The sequence below is a fragment of the Anopheles marshallii genome, chromosome 2 (assembly GCF_943734725.1).
Source record: "Anopheles marshallii chromosome 2, idAnoMarsDA_429_01, whole genome shotgun sequence".
In the NCBI taxonomy this organism is placed as follows: Eukaryota; Metazoa; Arthropoda; class Insecta; order Diptera; family Culicidae; genus Anopheles; species Anopheles marshallii.
In genome coordinates this window covers 85,345,078-85,369,315 of record NC_071326.1, presented here as the reverse complement: position 1 = coordinate 85,369,315, position 24,238 = coordinate 85,345,078, and the positions used below count along the sequence as shown (strand labels likewise).

At 43.2% G+C, this 24,238-nt stretch overlaps 3 protein-coding genes across 3 annotated transcripts; 1 reads left to right on the top strand and 2 right to left on the bottom strand.

The window, feature by feature from the left end:
• Positions 1 to 4,805: 4,805 nt before the first annotated feature.
• Positions 4,806 to 15,725, bottom strand: LOC128719519 (MAP kinase-activated protein kinase 2). The gene is made up of 7 exons (XM_053813145.1): positions 15,528 to 15,725; positions 8,860 to 8,999; positions 8,000 to 8,064; positions 5,463 to 5,745; positions 5,174 to 5,384; positions 4,970 to 5,095; positions 4,806 to 4,895 (listed from the first exon to the last, which is right to left on the bottom strand). The coding sequence occupies exons 1-7, from the start codon at positions 15,723 to 15,725 to the stop codon at positions 4,806 to 4,808; spliced, it is 1,113 nt and encodes a 370-aa protein (XP_053669120.1).
• Positions 15,726 to 16,918: 1,193 nt separating this feature from the next.
• Positions 16,919 to 18,522, top strand: LOC128718733 (U6 small nuclear RNA (adenine-(43)-N(6))-methyltransferase). The gene is made up of 2 exons (XM_053812354.1): positions 16,919 to 17,023; positions 17,098 to 18,522. Exons 1-2 carry the CDS (start codon positions 16,919 to 16,921, stop codon positions 18,520 to 18,522), a joined length of 1,530 nt encoding a protein of 509 aa, XP_053668329.1.
• Positions 18,523 to 19,556: 1,034 nt separating this feature from the next.
• Positions 19,557 to 24,009, bottom strand: LOC128707842 (exportin-5). The gene is made up of 5 exons (XM_053802800.1): positions 23,891 to 24,009; positions 21,146 to 23,826; positions 20,707 to 21,073; positions 20,470 to 20,638; positions 19,557 to 19,919 (listed from the first exon to the last, which is right to left on the bottom strand). Exons 1-5 carry the CDS (start codon positions 24,007 to 24,009, stop codon positions 19,557 to 19,559), a joined length of 3,699 nt encoding a protein of 1,232 aa, XP_053658775.1.
• Positions 24,010 to 24,238: the final 229 nt, after the last annotated feature.

The window sequence follows — 24,238 nt, the reverse complement described above, 5'->3', positions numbered from 1 at the left end:
GCACTGCAAAGGGTGCGCATGTGGGCGTGTGTTTTCTCCTCACCCGCCAGAAAGCGTCAAATGTGAATCGGGCAAAGCAGCGTTGTTCGGTGTTAATTTACACCGCAAGGTATCGTTGCGTCCACCGAAGGGAGTACTAAACGTGTATCTAGTTAAGCCCAAAATTATAATGTGCGCAGGTACAGGTCAAAGTGACGTCTTTACAGCTTCTAACAGAAAGTGGACGAGATCGTAGCGTAAAATGTAGCGACGTTTGTCACTCCAGTGAGATTGATGATGGATCAACACTATGCGCCACACACTTCGCCCGAGCATTCGGAGGATCCGTGGATGTGTGTTAAGATGCAATGATAAGCATACGTCGTATATATGCCGAATAGGTTTTGTTTTAATTGGGAATCTTAGAAATACAGAAGGCAAACAAGTTGCCAATAGGGAAACAGAAATAGCAAACAAAAAAAAGGGTGAAACCCCTTAAAAGCATTAATTGGCAAGAAGGTACTCTTCCAAACTATATGTAGTCTATCGTTTCTTATTTGGTGGTGTGTTTAATAATTGTCACCGTGTTTCTGTTTGTGTTAATTCAAATGCGCTAATTATACCACCAAGAGGAATTTGATTTATGTTTTCTCAAGTGTGTAAAATGTTTGTTTTTTTTTGTTCGAATGATGCTAACTTTCTCTACAAGAGAAACACTTGCGCGAACGTGAATCCATTCTTTCCAAATTTATACCAACCAAAAAGGGGAGAAGAAAATGGAACAAATGGAATATGGTTCGGATAAGTAGGATCGATGGTTGAATTGATTATGATTGTTTAAAAGTGAAGGAAAAAAAACAAAAAAAGGTAAAAAAAAGGTTAGATAACGAAATAGGACAAATGGTAAAAGGGAACGGAAAACAACACAGCCACACATACACAAACCACGAAACGCTAAAGCTTGAATGCTTCTCAATGTACACAGCGGTAGAATGCAACGAGTAGACACGGTCCTCAAACGTAACACAAAACGATTGCTGCTACTTCATCCGAATGTGGTGCTCGCGCGGATGAGAAGAAGCAACCAAGGCTGTAAATATATGTATAAACAAAATATATTATATTTTTACTGACGACAAATAAAGAAAAACACACGAATATAGGAAAAAAGTACACAACACATAATAAGGAAACATTGCCTTTTTGCTGTCGTTTTAAGTATTGTTGGATGAATCTTATTCAAATTAATGAATCTTTAAAACGATGATGGTCCAAGACTCGTATCCATGGGAACACCGAGCAACGTGCGATGTATCTCACATTTCGTGCGGTTTCGAAGTCTTTTGGATCTTAGCAACCGGTGGAACCCGTAGTCTGTACGATTCTCCTGAGCAATGCGTATCCGGATTTAGTTGCTGATGTCGTTGTCTTCAGTCTTCAGTCCACCTCGAAGTTGTCACCGTGACCTATGGCGCTGCCTCTCAATTGGGACCTATCACGGGAAGAACCTCCGGCAAGCAGGTATTTCGTCTTCGTCGCATTGATTTTCAATCCTATTCTTGCTGGTTCACATTTGAGTTGGGTGTACGTCTCAAACCCCTTCACTCGTGCACGTGCCACGGCTGTTGTTGTCTAGCCCAGCGCTTCTTTTTACACCTTCCCAAGCGATATTGAAGGCGAAAGTTCGACAGGAGGGTCCGCCCCCTTGTCTCAAATCCTTGTCAGATTCGAACGATTCCTACACCATATTAGATGCTCTCATCTTGCACTGCACTACTTTCGTGGTGGCCTCTAACAGCCTGATCAACTTCGCAAAAAAGTGGTTCTGCTGCAAGAATGTTCCATTGTTCCCTCCGATTTTACGTAACGTAGGCCACCTTGAAGTCGATGAACAGTTGGTGCGGTAGGGATCTCGTGCTCTCGTCATTTTTGGGGTTTCTGGCGAGGAGTGAAAATGTGGTCGGTGGTGGATTTGCTTCCAACAAACCCAGCATGGTAGCTGTCGACGAAATTTGTAGCAAAGGGCGCAAGTCTGCAGAACAGGATCTTATCTTTAAAAATGAAAGATTGCACTCATGTTTCAACTCTGGTTTATTACTTGCAACTTGTTTCGTTTTGTTTGTTTTTTTTTGCGCCTCACATTACCCAAATCAAGCTGGCTCTCAATTTAGAAATATATAATATGTATGTATGTACCTCCCGTAAATTCATTCCAACCCCCGCTAAATATACATATATATATGATGGGCGAAACGGTTCGCAAAGATCACTGTTTATCGTAGTGTTGCAGGTGTATACCGCATTCACTTCGCAATTTGCTTTATAACAAATTTCCTGTTCAGTTGCATTTATTCGTTTTTTGCTGGACGAAACTTTGTTAGTGTGCGCCTCAGTTAGCGTTAGCAATTTAGTTAGCTTAGGTGAATGTATATCAACATTCACCGATATAGCGATATAGAACAACCTTTCGTTTCGAGAAGCGACCGGGGAACTGGGTGTTTTGCTTCAAGCCGGTAAGAAGTGGATAATAAATAGCGCTAGCAGGGGCTAATGGATAGTTGAAGGTGGATAGTAGCACTGTTTCCACAAACATGATTACATTTCGTATTTCGTTGTTTCGGTTATGTTTCTCCCTCCGTTTTACACCTCTATTTCGCCCTAGCAGATCAAGCCCTATTGTTTAACAGTTAAATAGTTTTTGCCTACGTTCTTTACACAACCGGATGGACCCCCAGAGTATCTCAAGCATAGTGTGATTGACTTGCATGTCGCATATTTCGTTGGCCGCTTATCGAGTGGATTAGTTGTTGAGTGTGTTGAGTGTTGAGGTTTTTGGCTGAGGTAATAATGGACATTGGAACACGGAATGTTTATTACGTGATGCGTAAGGAATAAATATAGCGAATAGCGGGAGATCTTTAGCATGAATTTACTAACAACACACACACACACTTTGTGACATTTTAAATGCTTTTTTAAGGGAAAAACGAACACGGGACATTAGGGTATATAAGTTTAGGTAAAGATGTAGAGCGCAAAGAAGCATCCGGTGAGAGGAAGGTAGATTGAAATTGACAAGATGTTTTTCCTACACCAAACACACGCACGCACTGCCTTTTTCTCTGTCTCGCCGTACTACAAACAACAAAAGCAAACATCTTTGTACGATTTAATGCTAACAATCGGTATGTTCTTCCACCACAACTCGCATATTTATAGTCGTCCGACCGATACTTGAGTTTGTCTTTTTTTATTTCTTTCCCGATTTGTCGCATCTGTTACCCTTTTGGTTTTCTTTTGCCATGGATTACCTGCCGTTCCGGACCCGGTTTGTTTGGTAATTGTCTCAATAGATGGACGAAATTGGCTGCCCTTCGACCTGATTCCGTGTCGAACTTTTTAAGCCTTGTTATGTGTGTGTGTGTAGGCCAAAAGCAAAGCTTCAAACGGTTTCGCACCTCCTCCCGCCGCCACGGGGAATTATTTGTTTTCGATTTTTCTTGCTTTTTGCTGTACTATAATATTTTATTTTAAATTCCTTTTAGCGTTAACTTCCCACTGTTTGATTTAAAATTTTCCTCTTTCAAGCACAATTATCATACTGTTAGTAAATCGTCCTCTTGTTACGTGTTTGTGGCTGAACAGTTTTATTTTTATGTTTTAAAAAATATAGAACTCCATTGCCGGCATTTAGCGACAATTCGACTTACGCTTTTTGCGTACCACCTTTCACGGGATAAACAACAATGCTAAAGAGAGGCATCACACAACAGCAGCACCATTTTGTAGTTATATATTCATACATTGTGTATTATGTGATGTTTTTGATTTCCTTTTTAGCGGTAAGCTTTACTTGTTTGCCGCCAAAGCGCTTTTCTACTGGGGCTACAAGTAAGTTGCTAGCGTATTATGCAAGTATTACGACCGGCGACCATGGGCGAATCTTATGCGTTATTGGTTGTTCATCTGTTAATAACACTGTATCGATACATTTGAACCAAAAACAATAACCGCATTTGCGAGAAATTATTGTTTTATGCTTTGCTATGAAGAAACTGAATCCGGTTCTTCGTTGTTCCAAAAAACCAACTGTTATATGAATATGAAATTTTCACTACACCTTTGCATGCCGGACCGAATGTATGACATTTCTGGACTAGAAAATGTCTAATTATAATAGTAGTAGTAGTAGTAGTTGTAGTAGTTTTTAATTGACAATGATTTGATTAAAAGCTGTGTAAACCATTCTCACAATAAAGTTCTGCAACTTCGGGAGGAAATGATACGCAGGAAACTTACTTGTACACCTAGCAGATCGTACCGGCAAGCTACGAAGAAATACGAAGGGAAAGATCGTCTTTGTGATTGTTTTGTCTTGACCGTGTAGAACATAAAACCCTAACCAGTTGATAAAGCGTCACGCACGCTTTGTAAATAGTAAGCTATCTAACCCTAATTGCAACTTTCTTCTGCCATACGAATAAAATTAAACTTTCATACAAGCGGGTCATACAAGTAGTTTGCAGTAAAATGCTTAACACTGTTTAAAAACTAGTCTTTTTTGTTGTAGTTGTAAGAACTTTGTCTAAACTAACCGCTTGGGAGTATATGAAATTAAAACAGAGGCTGTACGGTTTAAACACTTTTAAAAAGCTCCTCACACCATTTGGAGCTGTGTAACGGTTTGTTTGCTTGCAGACTTGCAATTGTCAGTTATTAGGTCTATACCAAATGCAGTGAACGGAAAAGAAATGTACGTGCGACCACAACATGGGCCACACAACGTCGACATTAGCACAAAGAGGGGAGGGCCAGAAAAAAAGGAATTATTCTTTGGGGAGGGGTTTCTCCTCGACGCGCTTCCGTCGCTTGTTGAGCAGTGCATTGTTTGAGCTATCCAGATTCTTGATGTGCATCTGTGGATGATACGCCCGGGTGATTATCGATTAATCGTAATGTTTAACCTTTTCGTGGCTGCGTTATGTCTCACCTCATAATCCACTCGCATGTTCGCCAACGAACGGGTCATCTCTTCCTGCACTTCAGGCCAAATTTCTTCACCCTCTTTCAACATACGACCAGTGTGTAGTGGAGTTTGAGGCACCTCCGTATAGCGCTGTGCATGATTGGAAGAAGAAAAACGTATAAAGTGCATCATTTTCCTCATTTTTACAACAACCGGTTGCAAACCTACCCGAATCCATGGGTTCATCATCACTTGTTCGATAGTTAGGCGCTTCTCCGGCTCAACGTTGAGCATACCCTTGATTAGATCCTTTGCCGCTTGGCTAACCTTTTTCCATTCTGGGTTTGGGAAATCGTACTGCCCGGTACGGATACGAGCCTTCATGCCGGGTGAGATGGCAAGCCCCTGATTGCTGTAAAATGGTGGAAATCCGCACAACCTAGAAAGGAAAAAAAGGGAAAACAAATGTTATATCGAAACAGTGCCACAATTTAACATTTTAATCACTCTCACTTACAATATGTACATGATAACGCCCAGCGACCAAATATCACAGCTCTTATCGTACTTCTCCGGTCCGAGCACTTCCGGCGCGACGTAGTACGGCGTGTAGCACGGTGTCTGCAGCGTGTCCTTGATGAACGTTTCCTTCGAGAAGCCAAAATCTGTCAGTTTTAGTATGGCGTTCGGGTGGGGCGATGTGTAGAGCAGATTTTCCGGCTTGAGATCACGGTGTGCGATGTTGGAATCGTGCAAGTACTTGACAGCGACACATATTTCATGCATGACTTGGGCGGCCTCTAAACATTTGGGGAGGGAACAGGTGACAGGTTTTGGGTTTGGTTGGGTTGGATCGGATCGGAACGGACAGGAAGTGGTGAAAATAAGGAAACAAGTAGACGGCACAAGCCACAATACGTAGACGCATAGCAAAGGAAGAGATTTTTAAGTAGAGAGAAAGAGAGAGAAAGGGAGAGAGAGACAGAGAGAAAGAAAGAAAGAGAGAAAAAGGTTGATATGGAAAAGAACAAGATAATGAAACCATAATGATATTGATAAATAATGGTGCAAAAGGGTATATAAAATTTAAAAAAAAATACACCATTGCATAAAAAAATTGAACTTAAAATGATTTTCGCACAACATAAAAGTCTAGCTGAGGGAAACTGCAAAACCATAACTACAGTCCAGTGATAAGCAATTGTCATCCCGCCACTCGTCGTGCAGCAGAAGATCATGCACGAGAGAGTTGAAAGTTTTTTTTACACCCAATAAAACTTAAAAATATTCTAAGGGACATTTTGAAAATTATTATTTGAATCGTGACACTGCAGTACAGCTCGTAACATAATTATATGAACTTTTTGAAACATTATTCGTATATGTCTTGTGTAATATGTTCTAGCAAGTTATTGAGAACCTTAAAAATACTTCATAATAGAATGGCGTTACAATGACATATTTGTATTTTCACATTGCTTACGCATTTACGTCGATTTTCTTGTATATTTCTACTAATTTCTCTCTACTTTTACTTTACTTGTGGGTTATATAACATAATTTTATAACAAGTTATACAGCTTGTGGATTAATCATCAATCATGTAAATTCATATTTTTTAAGTAATCATTAAAGATTAACATAAACCGTTGATAAATTTATAAGTTTTGATAAAAAGAATACCATACGCATTATTTTACAGCACAACAATAAAAGTTAAAAGGGAGCGGACATTGAACGTATCAAAATGTATGTTTTTTTATAAATATTTAGAATTATATGACTATAAACCACACACTTCGCTATTAAGTGCTTTAATCTTGTTTGTATTTTTAACAAATGTTATAATTATTAAGTGTTTCGAGAAAAAAACAAAACGATGTTTCGATAGCGATCGTATAACTACAATAAGAAGTCGACAACATGACGTTATATGTTGTAATAGTATTCGTAAAATTATGTTAATATCACTAAACGACGTACTTTGCACAATATTGTACAACTTACTACAGCATAATATTTACCTATCTTTCCCAGTTATTGCCCTGAATTTATGAAAAAAAACAAACGTTCATATACTTATGTGACGCACTATATCAGCATTGTACTGCACTAGTCATACACGCAACATACAACCAGCGTGTGTGCGTAAAGAAAGAGGAAGCATCACTTGTAGCAATTCTTTGCGCAAACCATTAAATCTGCACCATACCGCAAACGCAAGCAAAGGCGAGATGGGTTTGCCGGGGACGAATGTAAATGCACCATCGCATTTATGTAGGGTATGGTGAAATACGATAAACAAACAACCCGCGAGCCACATGATTCATGCGGCTTAGTCATACGCCAGGAAGAGCAGAGGAATTCCATGCGAACGGTAAGCATAACACACAAATGGAGGCGATGATAGATTGGCATTGGGTTTTGCGGTTTGAGTTCGCGACGGCTGGCAACTTCGGTGCCCTAGAAACGTCAGATCAATCCACTGCCTTGTTACCATATGCCGGTTTGGCTTTATCGTTACTAGCCATAATAGCAGTAAAAGTCATGTCTGGCTCCGGTTGCTAACTATCGCCTGTCGTAAAGATTTCATTTTCAACACATGCGGTGTGTCCGCGGACATCGAAAGGGATGTTTGAATTGCACTGTCCCCTTTCGATTCCCTACGACACTTCGTAATTCTGCCCGTTGTCTAAAACAATCAAAGCGACATTCACAATTGTTTATGAAATACGATCATGCACAGATCGCGTACGATCATCTTAAATTCTGAATCGTTTGATTTTGTATGTTTTCTCATCTCTCAATAAAGCTCCACTATTAGACGATTGGATGCACCTTTATCAAAGCGCTCCCCAACAATGAGCCCGGAATGGACATGATTAGTAAGATTACGGTCGATGAAATGTGTGTGTTTTTTTTTGCATGCATCTCGCGCTCTGGGTTATGACGTTTAAGGATGGAATTATGGTGAAAAGTGTTAACGACACCGCGCACACTCAATCAGCCACACAATGTAAGTGTTCAATGTTCGGCGCTCGTTCCGTAAATTACCTCGTTCCGTAAATGGACCATCCTGTCGTTCCTGAATTCGTTGGAATAGTTCGCCACCTTCCATGCTAAAACAAAACAAAAAAAAAACAGTAAAACATTAGCAAACGTTCATTCAAACAATGCGATGTATTTGAGCTTTATTTGCCTGTATGTTTGTCCCAATTTACTTTTCCCATTTCTCACAAAAGCTACATTCAAAACATTGAAGAAACTCCTCAAAACGATTGATGTCGGAGTATTAGCCTTAATCATGGGGTGGCTCGGTGGTGTATTAGAAGCGGTGCCGAAACACGACAGGACCAGGTCCAATATCCAATCCCCGTACTGACTATTCCGTTACGGGTAAGGAAAGTCAAAGAAAGCCAGAAATGGCAGACCTAGACTTCCTGATGTTGTACCGATAAAGAAGAAGAAGCCTTAATCTAAACGAGAGATTAAGGGAATTTAGTTCTCTTTTTCTTCTCTAACCGCGAAGGTGGGGTTATTCTCAAACCGTTTTACACTCCGTAACACACTATTTTTTTTATATATTTTTTAATTACAACGATTTGTTTCATATTTTTATTACAATGCTGTAAAGTTAAAACTTTCAACTCTTTCAGTTATTCTCAAAAAACTAGGTGTCGTATAGCTATGGTACGCACTGTAGCAGAAAGCGACACAAAAATATACATTGCTTAAATATAGGACGCACTGGAGGAATTCCAATGTGTGGAATGCGAGGCTTGTGTGCAATTGGTTCTGCAATAACGGAATATTGATGATGACGAACCGCTATTCGGTGTGTGTTTCCCAATAATGCTACTTAATTATACTGGCAGGTTTTTAAGACCCCGCCGGTCAACTGTGTAGTATATTACCATTCCATAACGACGAGCAAACATCGATTGCCGCTGTAGCTATTCTCGTACACGTCGATGATATTTACAATATTTCGGCATCCGCTCGCCCGCCAATGTAGTTCCACCTCGCGCCGTGCCTTGGCATTGTCGTGCAGTACCTGCGAATAATGTAACAGAAGCAATGGAAACACCGGATCAGTAAGCCTTATGACTAATATTTGGGTGGGAAGGGCAGTTAAATCGGGCATCTAATTCACCGGTGGAAGTGAAATTTTAAACGATGAACAAGAGTTTCTTCCTCTAATGAGTGTGTGGCCACCGTCATCTCTCCGTCCCTGTCTCCCTCTCTCTTTCTCTCTCTCGTACTTGTTTAAGCCGCCCATACGACCGTAAACAATCTTATGTTCCCACGCAGGAAATATATAGCTCCCTGCGGATGTAATCTGACATCATCCAAGTACAGCGGAACTGATCACAGCCGTACCAGATTAAGGAAACGCGGAAAGGAAAGGAAATCGATCGAATTATTGCCGCCACTTGAGACTGCCGGCACTGGGGAAACTGTCACCAACATCATCATCCCATACTTCCCAATGGCGACGTTGGCATCATCGACACCACTGTGCCGGAGCGACTTTAATGGCCGTTAATTACAGCTGGTGCACGGATGGTTGAACTGCTAAATGCTGTTCCAATCACTTTATAGCTTACGAGATCGGCTGTAAAGCTGGAATTGAGCGAGTTGGAACATCATAAAACACTATCGCCCCTGCAAAAGCGTCTCCATCGTCGTCCATTTTCGGAAGCTTAGTATATAAAAAAATGGATGACGATACGCAGAGGCCACCTAAGACGGGTCAACTGATGAAAGAAAGTAATTCCGCCCCGAACTATTGCTTAGCTCCCGAGCCCTGGTCCCTTATCAGTCGTATCAGTGTATGGTTTTTGGCAATCCGGCGCTAGAGTGATGAACGTACAAGTGGGTTCACGTACTCAACACGAGCGTAAAGTTCGTTAAAAAAAATTAACATTAATCCGATTTTTTTTCAATTTTCAAATAACAATGTCAATTTGGATGACGTAGAGCTCTTGGTGTCCTTGACAGTCCATTCCCTTAACCCCCTGTCTCTTCGGAGAACCTTCGTATCCCAGATGCTAAGAGTCCCGTATGAAGCCAGCCGCCCCTGAATTCGAGAACAGACCACCTTCATATTTAGTCTTATCTCCAATCTTTTCAAGAGATTAAGGATTCCCCAACAAATCCAAATTCGTATTGACCTAGCACATATTGAATGGAAATAGGGGTTGGAGAGTCTATGATATCCTTCTAGAGAGTTCGGAATCATTTCCCTTTCGCGGTCTTGGTCTGCTGCAGGGTCATGGTCGAGCGCCAATCCACTATCCCGTCCATTCTCCAACGGTGGACACATCAACGCCATTATTTAATCTCAATTTGGGCTTACAACGTCTTCTTTGTCCATGTGGACAACTTAAAAAGACTTTACGGGATGGGTCGTCCGGTGTCATTCTCATGACATGATCAGCCCACCGGAGACCACCGAATCTATTCCACTGAACGCCAGTGAGTTCATCGTACAGCTCGTAGAGTTCGTCATTGTATCCAGTCACAGAATGTAGCAACTAACGCATTAAACGTCCGGCAGTGCTCTGAAGCATCAGTACCAGCTCTGGATCGAGTTTCCTTGAAACCGATTGGTGATCAGACCATATCGGTACGATGTACTCAACTACGAGCCGGCCAGAAATAAGCAAAGAAAGAGTCCCCAGACACGTGATTTTAAATGTACATTACATTACATACATTAGTACATTTGTTATTAAAAAAATGTATATTGAAAATGGAACATTTCACTGCTTCATCGGACATTCATCACGTTTCTATTAACATTTAGAGGTTTAGGCCAAGGCAAATATTCACTTTTGAATTATTTTTTTCTTCTTCATTCTCTCATATCGAGAATACAATTATACAAAGATACAATTTACAATACAAATAATAAACCTCAAAAACCTTCTCTATAATATTCATTTCCCGCAGCTTGCAACGTTTGTTTCGGTTTTATGTGTATCTTCACTCGCTTTGAGTTTCTCAGCGGACATTTAGACATTTTGATTAGCACTGGCCTATTTATACGGACTAGAGCTAAGTATCTAATCAGAGCTGTGATAAAAATAAACCAAAATCCAAACATGTAGCAAGACAAAATGGTTGCTGTTCTCGTGGGGTGGCTGCCTGATCTGAAGCTAACAAATAATTTTCATCCCAATGGCTAACTATTCGGTAAAAATAAAATATAAAAAAGGACTTATACATAACCAAGAAAATTGTTTCTTCTTCGTCTTTATGAGCACAACAATCTCAAGAGGTCTAGGCTTGCCATTTCTGGCTTTCTTTATGGAGGTTTGATCCGGATGGGATTTTGAACCGGTCCTGTCGTGTGGAGACCGGCGCCGCTACCAATACACCACCGGGTTCGCCCCGAAAAAATGTTTAATTTTTAAAATAAACTAATCAAAAAACAATTAAAAACCAAGCTATTCAGCTCGCTCTTTCACTTCGATGAACACGAGATGACTTAATATCTTAATGACAGATGCTGTAAAGATCAACTTATTGAGTAATTAGCAGTAGTGCAATAATGTGTTGATTAATAGGTAGTACTGCAAACTAAGTCGTAGTATATTAGTAATATTAATATTGTTCGAGGAATGCTAGTTAGTATTATAATAATTCACGGTACGTGTATTAGTTTCGCATCACACACGGACGTGTAAATGTGTAAACGGAACGTTATAAATGTTCTAGCATTTCGGCACTTTACAGTGCGTTGCAGAAAAATGCATAGGATGCCACAGCTAGCTCACACAGGACTCCAAGTATATCATGTCTTCTGTCGCAGAAGTAACTTTCACTTAGTAGACAGTTCTTTTACACAGTGGAATGTGTACAAATAGGGTGAAATCAACAATATCTCATCGTGTACCATATTCCGCCCTCACACCAGAACAAACCTTTTAACATTTTATAACTTCATCGATATGTGTCCATCATCAGCAGCAACAGCATGCTAAAATATATCGAGCATAAAACCGGTCATGATAAGAAGTGGAAGTCTCTCTCTCTCTCGTTCTCTTTCTCCCTTCAACACACGCATTATGGGTGGCACTAATTTCAGTCTGATTTATCGCACCATTTTCATATCATCAACTGATACGAGGAACGTGTCGTTGGCATGTACAACGTGTGTAAAAAGGGTTTGGGAAAGAGAGGCGTAAGCAAAAGTGCCCCCACAACGGCTACAACTCACTCTCAGGCCCCTGCTTTCTTGCTCTGCGTATATCATTTCGAGGTGGTAAAGATAAGAAGATGCCGCGGATGGTGGTGTTACTGCCAGTGGGGACTCTAGTGTCGTGTCTTCTGGGTGGCAAGTGACGAAATGGGTGGTTTTGCATAACTTTGCATCATCGCAACCAAAGACAGCTTCTTATACCGCGGGTGTTTGTTGGGAGCGTGGGGGCTTGTTGCGCTTGTCTGACCGGATCGTTTATGATCTATTGCTCTGCGGCAAAACTGCTGCTGGTGGTTGGCCGTCTTCCGTTTAGCGTACCTGTTGCCTCACGGCAGCAGAACTTTGCAAACCAGATTAATTAATTCGGTAGTTTCTTTACGAATAAATGTGCATGATGTCATCTTCCTGTCATCCGTATTGTGTTGATCCTCGTGCAAGGTGTTGCAGTTGGGTGCAAATGTAACAGCAAACTGCTCCTTGCCCTGTTGTCTGTAGATTGCGTGTGCATAATTGTTATTTCTGGCGGTCAAACTGGCAGCCAACCTGACAACCGACCAGACCAGACCAGACACACCACATACGTACAAATTCCGCTGATTGATGTGTCGGTTGGTAGGGAGTAGCACGGGGCCAAAGCTAGACTTTTGCGAGTGTGCCATTACCTCAGTCACGCCAATTACGAATTGCGATTGCATTGAAGTCCGCCTATGGGAGGGCACAAACACGACTGAACGCACATTGCGAATCGGTTCCACGGCACTAGGCAGGCCAGCTAAACCATGGTGGTACGCATCGATCTCATCTCGCACGACATTTGTCAGGGGTGTGCTAATTAAACGGCCGTACCAACGGTTTAATCATGAAATTATTACATCGAAATTTGCTCTCCGGAGCACCGAGGAATCTACGAAACAAGCTGTGTAGCGCAGCACGCAGTAAAGGCTTCAAATCGATTCGCCTGTGTGTTTGTCTCATGCATAACCAACCGACCAATTCCACGCCGTTGCGGAGGACGATTACGCTAAGCCACCAAAGAAACCTTACCAGTTTCCGGCTGGAAATAGATTAAAAGGGTAATTGGCCGAAAGGCTGATGGAACATTACCGGGCAACCTCCGACCGAATGGGGCACCGCAATTCGAGGCGAATTGTGAATGGGACACACGACTACGCGAGTGTGGAACTGTTACGGAAATGGAATGGAATCCATTCCGGGCACAATGAAATAAAAGAGGACAAATTTCGCATCACACTAAATACATACAAACACGTGAGTATGTAGTTACTATCTTAAAATATACAATATTTTCACGCTAATTACGCATTGATCCAGCGCTAATTATAACCACCGATATAGCTAGCGTTTCTCACACGACAGAACCGGTACTAAATCCCTACCGGATTGACTTTGCAAGTACAGACAGTCTCCGAGATAGGCGGTACCTCTTATAAACGGTTTTTGGAAATTTGCCAGCTGAGTTAGTTTATGGCACAAAATCTAAGAAAAAGCTGAAAAAGTGATCGAAAATACGTTCCGTTGTCATATAATAAATTTGGTTTTAATTATTACAATTCTCGCCATCAAAAACTCGCCTGATTTGCTGAATAAAGAAGTGCATTTACGTGCAGAGAAGAAAGTCCTCTGTGTAACATTGAAGTATAAAAGATACTGAATAAGGATACTACCTATGACACGCATGATCCCTAGTAAAGATCGTTATACCAAGAAGACCAAGAAGGTAGCGAACATAATGCACTTAACACATCAAAGTATAATAAATGAGCTTTAACGTTTGCATTCACGGAAATGTCACAGAAAATGCAAAGCAATAAAGCTCACTTGTTAACACTAAATGCGTGCGAACTAAATTAAAATAATGTGGTGGGATAAAAATAAAAAGCGTGTATTATGAGCTGCTTAAGAGGATAGTACACTCTGGTGGTCTCTTTAGCAATATGGGAGCATTTTTGTGAGAATATGAGAATACGAAAATATGACTCTGTCTTCCTATCACCACGAAGGACAACCCAGCTTCCTCGACCCGACGAGACGGCGAAGATTGACGCCTGTAAGCGGCCGTCAACTTGAATCAGGTGGATCTAATGAACTTCGCGTACCGAACGCGAGGTGGCGCTGAATAGTCTACCAGAATAGTAGGCCGTAGCAAAGAGAAAGTGCAACGAGAAGACGAATCTATTTTTAAGTTGCGGGAACGGTCAGAAAACAGGAGAATAAACAATGTAAACCGGATCAAGAAGTCATTGTTTTTGTTCTTATCTGATCATCGGCGTTAAGAAACTCGATCTTCGTGGTTGCGAATCAACCTCCTCTGCATGTGCAGGTTACGAGCTGGGACTGCCAATAAAAAATGGCCAAGGATTGATGAAAGTGTCATATTAGCTTACGATCATTTACTCCGCAGCTAGCAATATATGTGTGTCTGTGAATCACATCCACCAAACAAACTTAATGATGAGGATGACAACATTGTGCGATTGCATTATCGAAAATAGCAGCGAGGACGTAATGGAACAAATAGTGAAATACCAAAATACGGTACTTTGTCGCTGATGCATTAATTCTCCATACAGAATTGAAAAAAATATTATTTTGAAACAACTAAAGTACTACCCTTACCTCACACGGCAGGTATGGTTTTCAAATCGTAAAGATCTCTCCGATTGTTGTGCCAAAAATAAACAAACAAACAACTTTTTAATGCACCTGACTGAGACTCGTAGACTGAGCTAACCCAACAGCGAACTATTCCGGAATTGCAGGGCAAATATAGGAATAATAGGAATCCCTATCAAAATAAATAACTATTTTTTTGCTTTAATCCAGATTTACAAAACCGTAGCTGAATGTGATACAACACTGGCGCTTATCATGTGGCATACAACTACAGTAATGCGAGATCGTATCAATCCGGCTGTGAAGATAAAACTTTATCGAACCACACCGCAGTCACCTGAGGGCATTGGTTGTTACGTGGACAGCAGCAACAGCAGAGAGAGGGAGAGAGACACACAAAACATTAAGCTGATTCTTTGATAGTGGTCACCATTGTAGCAAGAACGCTAGGAGTGTCTCATTGTCACTACCATAAACGCACAAATGCCGTAGCAGATTACGCGGAAAACGCCTTTAGAAGATCTGCCCAAGTACATCTACTACGTTGTGCGCGCGTAAAGTATGATGGAGAGATGATGGGAACATGAACATCGTAGAAGGCCATACTCAGGTGGGGTAACAATTTCAAACCTCAACGAGGAGGAGTCGATGGCTAACGCACACAGGTGTTGTAAGTGTTTGAATCTTTTGCGTCCGCCTCCCGTGCTAAAATCCTCCTCCCCTCAATCTCTCCACACGCACCTTAAGGGCATACTTTTGGCCCGCCGATTTGCTCGTGCACTGTACCACCTTGCCGTTGATGCCGAGACCGAGAACAGTGTTGGAAATGTCGTAGTCGTCTGTGATCGGTGTCATCTTGGGTTGTCGCGGCATGGCCATCTGCTGCTGCTGTTGCTGCGTCGGCAGTTGTTGAACCGGAATCGGCTTCATCGTGTACATGGTGCAATGATGGTGACGAACCTTCTTTTGTGCTGCTAGTTTAATGGTCCAGCCAGAAATAAACAGGCAGACAAATTTCGGACACGATACACACAAACTATGCAACGGTGGTGCAAAAATGCGTCAGACTTGTTTTGTTTACTTCGGACTTTCTCTACACTCGATGACGCGAGCTCCGAGGCCTACTTTTCACTCGCGTTTCGCGATTAGAATCGGCTCGTCGCCAAAAACGAAACGAATCAACTAATGGTTTGCCGTAGGCCTAACACTGTTTGAATCAATGCGAATGTGGGAAGGGTGGCACATGGGCATTGGGCGCATATGTGGCGCGTATGGCGGCAAACGCAGGTACGTGTAATTATATAACAAAATCACGAAAGATGGCACACACTACGCGTCGAAACTGTACGCCAACAATAACAACAATAGCTATACACACTTCTCAACCGCACTTCACTGCGCACACGGACGTTCTAAAGGAACAATTTGGGGAAGATAGACAGTGGAGCGACACAATAGAAACTGAACACACGAACAGTACACCACGGCGAAGGAACACAAATGCACAGGTAATTCCGGTACGGATTTTAGATGGAAATGGTACCGGAAGCGGGTGATCACTGTCTGGTTATGCTTTCTTCTATGCTCGCTTCACCGCACGTAGCATACGGTGAAATCTTTTTGTCATTGTGTCATCAACGCAAATAACCGAAGTACTCCAATCGCAATCAACAAAACCAGCGTGCAGCAGTTCCATTCGCGAATGATGGATACAGTTTTTTCACCGGAGCTCGATGGTGACAGTTCACGCAACCCTTGCTTTATTTAGCTTTTGCAACAGTTGGACACCCTTGAACTGTCAGTGAGTGCAGAAATTTAAAGAAATTCCAAAAACTAACTCACTTTCTTGCTGGTGTAGGACTTAATTAATGAAGATATTTATTTCAACCACAAAGGAAAGGATAAATTCACTGGAATCGCCTCGAATTTCCAGTGTGGCAGTACAAAACGTATGCGATGGAATTGTTTTTTTTCCACCGACCATAGTGCGTTTCTCACCGTTCGGACAACTTGCTCACTAACTGTCGAACCCGAATCGGAAGTAAACAAACAGTAGCAATTCAAAAGCCGCGCAAACCGGCACTCTGGTTTTGTGACTAAATACCGACCCAAAGGCAAAACTTACGGAAAGAATGTCGGTTAACGAGTTTATGCACCCGAGAAATCTATATCGGCAAAAGCCCAACTTCCACCTGCTGGTTAAACAATTTCCCGAGCTTAATGAGGTGGCCAGTGTGGTATGTATATGGGCGCACGCCTCGTGTATCAGATATGATTTGCGTGCTGCATTAACCCAAATTGCAAATTGCAGGACTTGGCAGGCAAAGTAAAGCTTGATTATCGTAAAAAGCATGCTGTTCATTTGCTATCAAAGTGTTTGCTTTTGCGAGATTTTGGCCTGAAGCTGGAACTTCCATCGAACAAGTTAGTTCCGACGCTGCCTCTTCGACTGAACTATATCCACTGGTTGGAAGATATCGGTGCCATAGCGCAGTGGCCAGAAAAGGAAAAAGTTCGTGGCATTGATATCGGTTGTGGTGCTTCCTGTATTTATCCGTTGCTTGCAGTGGTATTATCCCAGCAACGGTGGCACATGGTTGCGATTGAAAAAGCGGAAGACAGTTTGGAAAGTGCCAAAGCCAACGTTATGCGGAACGAGCTGCAAAGTTGCATTAACGTACAACCACAAAGCCTGGAAGGGAATACAATTCTGCTGGACGTGCTGAAGAACTTTCCCGGGGAACGTTTCGACTTCTGCATGTGCAATCCACCGTTTTTCGATAGTAATTTCAACGAACTAAAGCCACACGATCGTACCGGAAAGCGGCGGGAACCTTCGAACGCTAGTACCGGATCGCTCGAGGAACTATGTACGGAGGGTGGAGAGGTGAAGTTTATTAATCAAATTATAGATGAAAGTCTTCAGCTAAAGGATCGCGTTTCGGTGTACACAACGATGATAGGCCATAAAAGCACCTACGATAAGATATTGCATTCTCTTAAACGGGCGTCCATACATAACGTTACCGTGAGCCGGTTTTGTCAGGGCAATACGACACGATGGGCCGTAGCATGGAGTTTCGATGCGAAGCTATTGCTGTCGCTAGTTCCTAACAGTCTTCATTCGACAAACGAAACTGATGCGTCTCCGGGGAAAAAGAAAGCGTTCGGAAAACCTGTGGCATGCAGAATTTTCAGCACTAGCGGTATGGACTCAATTCAAGCGGTTAAAAATTGTATCCTCTCCAAGCTTCAAGCAATTGCGATCGACGTGCGCACTGTTGTTGAAACGAATAAAACGGAAGGAACCATATTGGAAATTACCGCACGAGAGAACACGTGGTCGCATCAGCGGAGAAAAAGACGAGCCGCACAAATCAGTCCTAACGGAGCGAAGGGAATAGAAACTACGAACGGAAATGACACAGAGCAACAAAATGGTCAAAAATATACCGAAAAGAGACCACGACTCGATGATGAGCTGGATATGAGCAGCTCCCACCAGACAGTTTCTCACACAGACGATCCTTATTTGCGAGCGGCATTAAACATCCAGCGCAAAGAGGATGGTTATTATTTGGCGCTTCAGTACGTTGGCGGTATTGCTGGCAAAGATGCAGTTAATCAGATTCTACAGTACCTTAAAAATACGGCGAGAGCAACACCGGTTGCAGAAGTTACCACAGATGTCGGTAAACAACAGGGTACCGAGTGCCCCCAGAATAGCTTATGTTAGCTTATGAAATCATACCGTTAATATATATATCATGTTGGACTTGTTTAATGAAATACAAACGTACGAAAAATGGAAAGGAGAGCAAACAAAGACTGTAGAACACGGTGTTGCAGTTACAATAATTGATTCTTACACATTTATATTTTCCCGGTCGTTTGACGCAACTAGCGTATCATGTAATTTTATAAATATTACACTTTCGTGTCGATCCGAAATGCCGACATACACAATTCGCATCTACAATAAATGTTAGGAAAAGGGTGAGCCTTACTAGTCTGATCGTGAGCAAACATGCGCGGCCCAATATTTTTCCCCAATGACTCGTGGTTCCTACCGTATCTGATGCAGACCTAGCATTTGAATCAAACCGAACACGAATTGAAAAATGCAAATAGCATTTTAAGCACTTCACTGCGAGACTCTACACGCAAACCAGCATCGTGTTTCGAGACGGTGTACGTACACACAGCAGACGATACAACTTGCTTAGCCTACGCTTTGTTACGCTTTTGTATAAAAATATTTAACAAACCTACGACGGAGCTCCTGTCCTGTCCCTTAGTAGCGTAATCCGTTTCAAAAACTTTTCAAAAACATACCTACAAACAAGCTGCGACAATATGACGATAACAGAGAAATTTAATTTCCAATTTTTACACGAAAACATGTAGCTATTTTACAACTGTTGCCCTAACGGTTGCGCTGGCAGGAAAATCAATACACGGTAACGGTAATCCAATTGAAGAAACAAAGAAAAAATAAACAAACAAATGCATTCGCGTAACGTTCATCCGGAGTGCAACGATTTTGCTTTACAATGTTGCCCAAACCACGCCAAATGCAGAAGCGCGCTTGCACTTGCATTATTTCACGATTGACTAATAAATATAAAAAGTACGAAGCTTAAGCTTAAATTTCTAATAAAAAATATTCACATATCTTGAGTGTATGCTTCGGAATTCGTCGTCTTTCCCTGCCAAGTACAGCCTTTCAGATAGATGTAGATGTCCCGACTACAGCACACCGATGCGACACTAACTACGCCGGACGAATAAATGCGCCAGACCAGTTTCCTGGTTGCTTTCGATCAGATTAAATGCACTCGAGCGATGATTGTTGGGCGGTGCGACGATCGGTGGTAGGTTCAAAATTTTCACCTCCTTGCGACCATGCTGACCAATGTTGCGCCCAATGATATTCGTTGTGATCTTCTTGAATAGGTCCTTCTTTGCCTTATCGATTTTGTTTCCTTTCGTGCTGCTGGACGATATCTTTTCGTCCAGCTTCTGTATATCACCCGCACTCACGTTCGGGATCTGCTGCAACACCTCCAGTATGTTGGGGAACTTTGGTCGAAGTATTTCGTACGTCTGCACACCGAGCGTTATGAGCGATGTCTGGAATAGATGTAACGATTTGTTCATTAACGTGTTCATGACATTAGGGGGGTTATAGTACATTCACTAGTTTAACATTATTTCGGATTAAAAAGATCTTTCGAGTGTTGGTTCCGTCGTAGCCTTTCCTAGAAGGTTATTAAACGCCCAGTTACAGTGTTGGAGGGAGAAAAGCTAAGCAATGTCCGTGACCCATACGATTCAAAACTCAAACTTACATCGCGATTATCTGCGCCACCATTTTTTAAAACTTTGATTCGTCCGGATTGATTTTTTGGAATTCTAATCAACATCAGCTTCTAGCAATTCTAATCAACTCTTCGGCTATGTAAATAATAAAATAAGTTTCGTAAACCAAGAATGCTTAATAGAACTTAACACCAAGAAGAAGAAGCTTTGTAGGTTCTGTGGAGGTTCTAGCTCCACCGTGCGGCCTCTATAATGTCCACTGTTCAGTTAAAGTTCCCATTTTTATCCCAAAAATCACATTTGCTTGCAGACCTTTAGCATGTTCTACCCTCTTTCTTAAATGTCTATTAGATGTCCATACCTGATTGGATTCGTGTTGACCGTGCTGCTGAAGTGCCTTCAATACCGCGATGATAATGTTAGACGCTAGTGTTTCCGTGACTAATTGTTCCGACGCTAGGAATCGTATGATTGGACCACTGAGAAATGTTGCTTTCAAGCTAGAGGTACTGTCATTCCATGAAAGCACGCTGGAATTGTAAATGAACGGACTTATTAGTAACCTTAAAATATATTTAGGAGCTCACCTTCGGCATACCTTAAAACCGTCATAACGATTGAATTGCTGGTGTATTGATTGCGTAGTAACTTTCCACCCAGATCGCTGATGACTTCCGACGTCATGGCAGATTGTGCAGCACGTGTCAGCGCTTGCGGTGTACCGTCCATACTCTGATCATCCTGATCCATGCCACCAGCCATCGGTGCATCGGTGGCGGAATTTGCGGTCGGATCTATGGTACTACCAACCAGGGCCACCTTCAGCACATCAATGTACTCCCTGGTAAGCGTTCGATTGAGCATATCTTCCAGCACTTCTTGTGTGTCGCTCACGTCCTCTCCAAGCTCGCCAGATTCGTAGAGCGACGTAATGTAGTGCCAGCGAGCTGTCAGTCTTGTCAGCACTGTAATATAAATCAAAAATAATTTTAATACGTTTCTAATGCAAAACGTTCTAACCATGCCGGGACACTTACTGAATGGAACAAAGTGGGCAAAGATCGGCAACAGAACTGCTTCATGGAACACTGGTGGGCAGGAGTAGATAAATGGCTTCAGAAATACCCGAACAATCGTTCGAATACGAAAGTCTGGTACGTATTCCAGGCTAGCAAACACACTGCCAACGATAGCATTTGCGATGCCGGGCAGCGCGTACAGATCTCGCCCTAGCGCCGGTCCAGCCGACCCCATCATGTGGTAACAGTGCTCGAAGATGCTTGACAAAAATGTTTGCATGCGTCCGAAAGCCGTTGGTGGCATTTTTTGTGAAGGATCGAGCGGATCCTGCAACACCGGCGACACACCGAGAAGTTGCTTTTTCTCACTCTCCTGCATACCATTGGCGTTTCGGAACGAGTCCGAAAACGTCTGCAGAGCGTCTGGTTTCCACAGCTCGTTGAGACAGCGCATCAGCGACAGGATGTGGGGTAACAGTGGCACAACGTGCGAGGTAGCTGGATTACGGCAGATCGGATTGCCGGATTCGGTTAACGCTACGACGAAACCGCCTCGTGAGCAACGGTCCGGATCATCTGGCCAAGAGCAACGCTTTATAACTCCCAGCACGAGACTGAGCGCGTAAGTAAGCTGCCTCCGGTTGACATTGTACGGATCCTCGATCGTGGTGGAAAACGGCTCGATGGCTGGATGGTTCAAACCGACGTACTCGATGAAGGTGTGTGCATTTTTTACAACTGGGCTCAAGATTCCACCCCAGATCGTTACGCCATCGCGTATGACTTCCGCCACGAAGCCGCTTTGTCGCTCAAAGTCGCAAAAATGGTTCGAAATAAGCAGCAACGCTTCCAGCAACGTTACCTGCTCCACCTTACTGAGCCGGTCCGGCTGAATGATGAGGTTCTTTACGCTCGTGTTGATCTGGTCAAAGATGGGCAACAGCAGCAGCGGGTATTTGTGCGCTATTTTCACCATTAGAGCGGCCGCATGACGACGCAAATTCTTAACCGCCACCGTACGCGTATGGCGCGTTTCGCCCGATTCCTGAAAGACCAACGAGGCGAATATTTTCTCCAGCACCCGCGGCAACAGCTGCACACCAGTCATGGCGACACAGTTAGCGGCCGTGATTTGACAGGAGGACATGCTGAGAAACACGAACAGTGAGGAGATGCAAGAGAGTAGCACCGACAGGACGAGTGGATCCGTTGATTCCACCTTTAGACATTCCTCGAGCAGCCTTAACCCGGCCGACACTGACGGGCGCTCAGTGACCATCAGAATCCGCGATAACACCCCATCTAGCACGTTCGTAAGTGCGTCCCACTCGAGATATACCGGATCTGTTACGCTGCACGTGGTATTACGCTCGGTTGTGGTCGTTTTCTGCAACCTTGCGTTAAGCCAGTGTTCGCAGTAAGAAAACGTTACGAGCGGTGCAATCAGTGTCGCCTGGCGAAAGATTTCCAAAAAATCCGTTCGACAGCGAAAGAAAAACACTAACCACTCTTCCTCACCGTCGTAATCGAGACTTGCAAACGTTTGCGGATGCATAGTTACTTCCGTGGGGCGTGTTAGGGGATAGTTTACCTTGATGATCTTCGGTCCGATCACTTCGATCACCTTTGGAATGTACTCAAGAACAAGATGCTCCTTGGATATTTGCTCGTGTTTTAACAGGCTCGTCCAAATCAGGGCAGCGGGATGAGCGAGACTGTAGCTGGAGTGACGCGTAAAAATCAGTACCGTGCCTAAGAAGGTAGCCAAACAGTGCGGACGAATAGGTTGGCATTCTTCCTTGCCCCAAAGGGCCGTCATTTGCGATGCTAGCCCGGTCAGCACTGGGATGAGTTTTTTTAGGAACATATAGTACGATTCTGTTCCGAGACGATCGTTTTGTGTCGCTGCTTGGTAGTAATGTTCAACCGGTGCATCCTCGAACAGTAGGAGCAGTGGTTTGCGGTCCTTTAGCTGACCGCGCCTATTTGCAATCTGTCCAAGGCAATCTGCAGCAGGTTGCTGGAAATCGACGTCCGTCAGTAAAATGCACAGGATCTGTAGTAACCGTCCGTTAGCCGCCATGACGTGATTGATCGATACCCACTCTACGAACCCGGTTAGTGTTTGCAATGCAACCTGCACGACTCGACTGTGGCCGTGCGCTTTGTGTTTATCTCCAACCGAGGTTGCGCTGCGGAACTCACCCACGTGGAGTTCGATTAGTCGCAAGAAAAAGTTGAATATCTCCGACATATTCACGGTCAGTGCCTGGTAAATGTCCTTCCGCCGTTGATTTGACTCGATTGTCTGCAGCAGTGCCACATCTTCGACTAATCGAAGGAATACCAGCAGCACTAGCTCCGTTTGGGCCATGCCCTGTGAGCAGGCATCACTCAACTCAACCAGCAGCGTAGTCCATTGCTGGGGCCATTCACGTTTTATCATCTCCACGATGATCCGTGACACGCCGTCCTTGATGTGAGCGAGGCTTTGATCCTGTGCTTCCCCGACGCCACCGTTTAGCAGTTTCATGGCGTTTTCCTTGATGAATATCTTCTCCTGCTGGGAGATGCTATTCCAGTTGAACTTGATCGTATGTTCCATCAGCTGCAGTCCGAAGTGACGAACGATGGGCGGATAGTTGCCAGTCACCAGTGAAAGACCCGCTTGTGCACAAAGCGGAGAAACATCTTTGAATCTGTGAACGAACACCGTGGATTATTACATGCGAAACGATTACAAACCACAACCCAAGAACACACCTTTCACAGGCAACGTATGCGTCCATCCTTGCCTGCTGTGTTGCTTCTGGGTCCATCGTTATCTTTACGGCACGAGCCAGCTCGTTGGCAAGTTCAACCACTTCGTGGGCCATCTCCATTCCGGCAGGACTAGGATCACACACTTTTGCAACCTATACCTTCCAGATACTGCGCTGATAGAGCACTGGACTACAAGCGATGGCGCACAGCACGCACGGGTCAGAATAGTTTCGCCGCTTAACTTAGGCACACTAGGGTTGTATCAAAGAAGCAAATAAGGTTACATGTATTTCACAGGATATTATGCAGAAACGTAGACGACTAGATCTGAAAGCAACATTAGTTGCA

What these genes read in the sequence shown, in the direction of transcription:
- LOC128718733 (XM_053812354.1), top strand. Translation starts at nt 16,919, where the DNA reads ATGTCGGTTAACGAGTTTATGCACCCGAGAAATCTATATCGGCAAAAG. An exon ending in TTAATGAGGTGGCCAGTGTG is followed by an intron (nt 17,024 to 17,097) that starts GTATGTATATGG and finishes TGCAAATTGCAG; the next exon opens with GACTTGGCAGGCAAAGTAAA.
- LOC128719519 (XM_053813145.1), bottom strand. Translation starts at nt 15,725, where the DNA reads ATGTACACGATGAAGCCGATTCCGGTTCAACAACTGCCGACGCAGCAA. An exon ending in GCCAAAAGTATGCCCTTAAG is followed by an intron (nt 9,000 to 15,527) that starts GTGCGTGTGGAG and finishes CATTATTCGCAG; the next exon opens with GTACTGCACGACAATGCCAA. An exon ending in TGGTCCATTTACGGAACGAG is followed by an intron (nt 5,746 to 7,999) that starts GTAATTTACGGA and finishes CCAAATGTTTAG; the next exon opens with AGGCCGCCCAAGTCATGCAT.
- LOC128707842 (XM_053802800.1), bottom strand. Translation starts at nt 24,009, where the DNA reads ATGGAGATGGCCCACGAAGTGGTTGAACTTGCCAACGAGCTGGCTCGT. An exon ending in TGCCCACTTTGTTCCATTCA is followed by an intron (nt 21,074 to 21,145) that starts GTAAGTGTCCCG and finishes TTTATATTACAG; the next exon opens with TGCTGACAAGACTGACAGCT. An exon ending in GTCAACACGAATCCAATCAG is followed by an intron (nt 19,920 to 20,469) that starts GTATGGACATCT and finishes CATCTATTCCAG; the next exon opens with ACATCGCTCATAACGCTCGG.